Source organism: Manis javanica, chromosome 4 (genome assembly GCF_040802235.1).
Source record: "Manis javanica isolate MJ-LG chromosome 4, MJ_LKY, whole genome shotgun sequence".
NCBI classification, from domain to species: domain Eukaryota; kingdom Metazoa; phylum Chordata; class Mammalia; order Pholidota; family Manidae; genus Manis; species Manis javanica.
In genome coordinates this window covers 133219939-133221639 of record NC_133159.1, presented here as the reverse complement: position 1 = coordinate 133221639, position 1701 = coordinate 133219939, and the positions used below count along the sequence as shown (strand labels likewise).

General features: G+C 49.6%; 1 protein-coding gene across 1 annotated transcript; it reads right to left on the bottom strand.

Annotated features, from left to right (window-relative positions):
- Positions 1 to 469: 469 nt before the first annotated feature.
- On the bottom strand, positions 470 to 1449 carry LOC108397320 (olfactory receptor 1D2-like). Its single transcript, XM_037022854.2, has one exon. The coding sequence runs from the start codon at positions 1409 to 1411 to the stop codon at positions 470 to 472; it is 942 nt and encodes a 313-aa protein (XP_036878749.2). The 5' UTR covers positions 1412 to 1449.
- Between the last annotated feature and the right edge of the window lie 252 nt (positions 1450 to 1701).

Sequence of the window (1701 nt, the reverse complement as noted above, 5' to 3'; positions counted from 1 at the left end):
AGGCAGTGAGAACTGTTCCTGGAAGAGTATCAGAAGAGGAGTGGGCTCGCCTGCAGTGGGGGTAGTGTCAGGTGTCGTCTATATGTGGCGTGCAGGCAGCAGGCTCCTTAGAGAAGTTCAGAGTTCAGAAGAACACGAGTGGGTGTGTGCTGAAGAACATGAGAGACCCCATTAGGCCATAACGGGGATATCTGGATAAGGCAGGGACTGGCCCTGTGGTCAGACAAATTGGAAGATTTGATCCTGAAAGTTCTAGTATGAGTGTTTGTGTGACCTATTGGTTGCCAAGGCTGGTGGGGTCTGGTGGAATGTGGTTACACATTCATGCCTTTTCTTTATTACAGGTATATGAGCTCATTCTAAGCTGGAGCTCTGTCCCCATCACCCCTGTGTCCCCCACAGGATAATGCCTTGCACATAGTGCAGGAAATTCCCAGTCCCTACTTGAATGTTCTTTCAAAAATTTCCCTCATGTCAACCTCTGGAAGCCTTTCTCCAGGAGGAGCCTTCCCAGAGCCCCTTGCATGTCCTTGTTCCTCAGGCTGTAGATGAAGGGGTTCATCATGGGGGTCACCACAGCGTACATCACGGTGGCTACTGAGTCCTTCATGGAGTAGGTGTGGAGGGGCTGCAGATATACCATGGCAAGTGTCCCATAAAAGAGGAAAACCACAGCCAAATGGGAGGCACAGGTGGAGAAGGCTTTGTACTTCCCAGTGGCTGAGGGTATCCGGAGGATGGCTCTGACAATCCAGACGTAGGACATGATCATCAGTCCTAAGGGGGTGAGGAAGGTGAAGCAGCCCGTGGCGATGAGCACTGTGTGATTGATCTGGGTGTTGGAACACGCAATCCTCAGCAGCACATACATCTCGCAGAAGATGTAGCGGATCTTCCGGGACCCACAGAAAGTCACCCTTGTCATGAGGAGGGTGTGGATGAGGCCATAGAGCACAGACAGTACCCAACACAAGGCGAGGAGCAAAACACAGAGCCCAGGTCTCATGGCTGTGGTGTAGTGGAGGGGGCGGCAGATGGCCACATAGCGGTCATATGCCATCGCGGCCAGGATGAGGTTGTCCAGGGTCACCAAAGAGACCAGGAAGTAGAGCTGTGTCAGACACCCCGCGTAGGAGATGGCTTTGTTCTGGGACCAAAGGTTCATCAGGGTCTTGGGGATTGTGTTAGTGACAAAAAAGAGGTCAGTGAGGGAGAGGTTGGCCAGGAAGAAGTACATGGGGGTGTGCAGACGGGAGTCAGAGCCGATGGCCAGGATGATGAGGACATGTCCCACCACTGTGACCAGGTACATGGACAGGAACATCCAAAACAGGACCCCCTGCTCCTCAGGATTCTCTGAGAGCCCCAGGAGCAGGAACTCGGAGATCCCACTCCGGTTGACTCCATCCATTTCCCCAACCACTGCAACATCAGCACCAAGAAATGCATGTTCACTAAATGTCCTCAGTGGAACAAGGACATTCAGATAAGCAAATCAACTGTTTTCTTACCATTAAAAAGTATCTTAGGCTAACTTTTTTTTTTTTTTGCATAAAAAACAATGTCATGAAAGACACAAAAACAGAACATGGGGAATGTTTTTACAGGTTAGTCATTCCAGCAACTTCTTATCTGGCATACTCAAAATTATAGGAATGATGTCTATATCTTATTTTAAATCATACCATCTCATAATTTTCT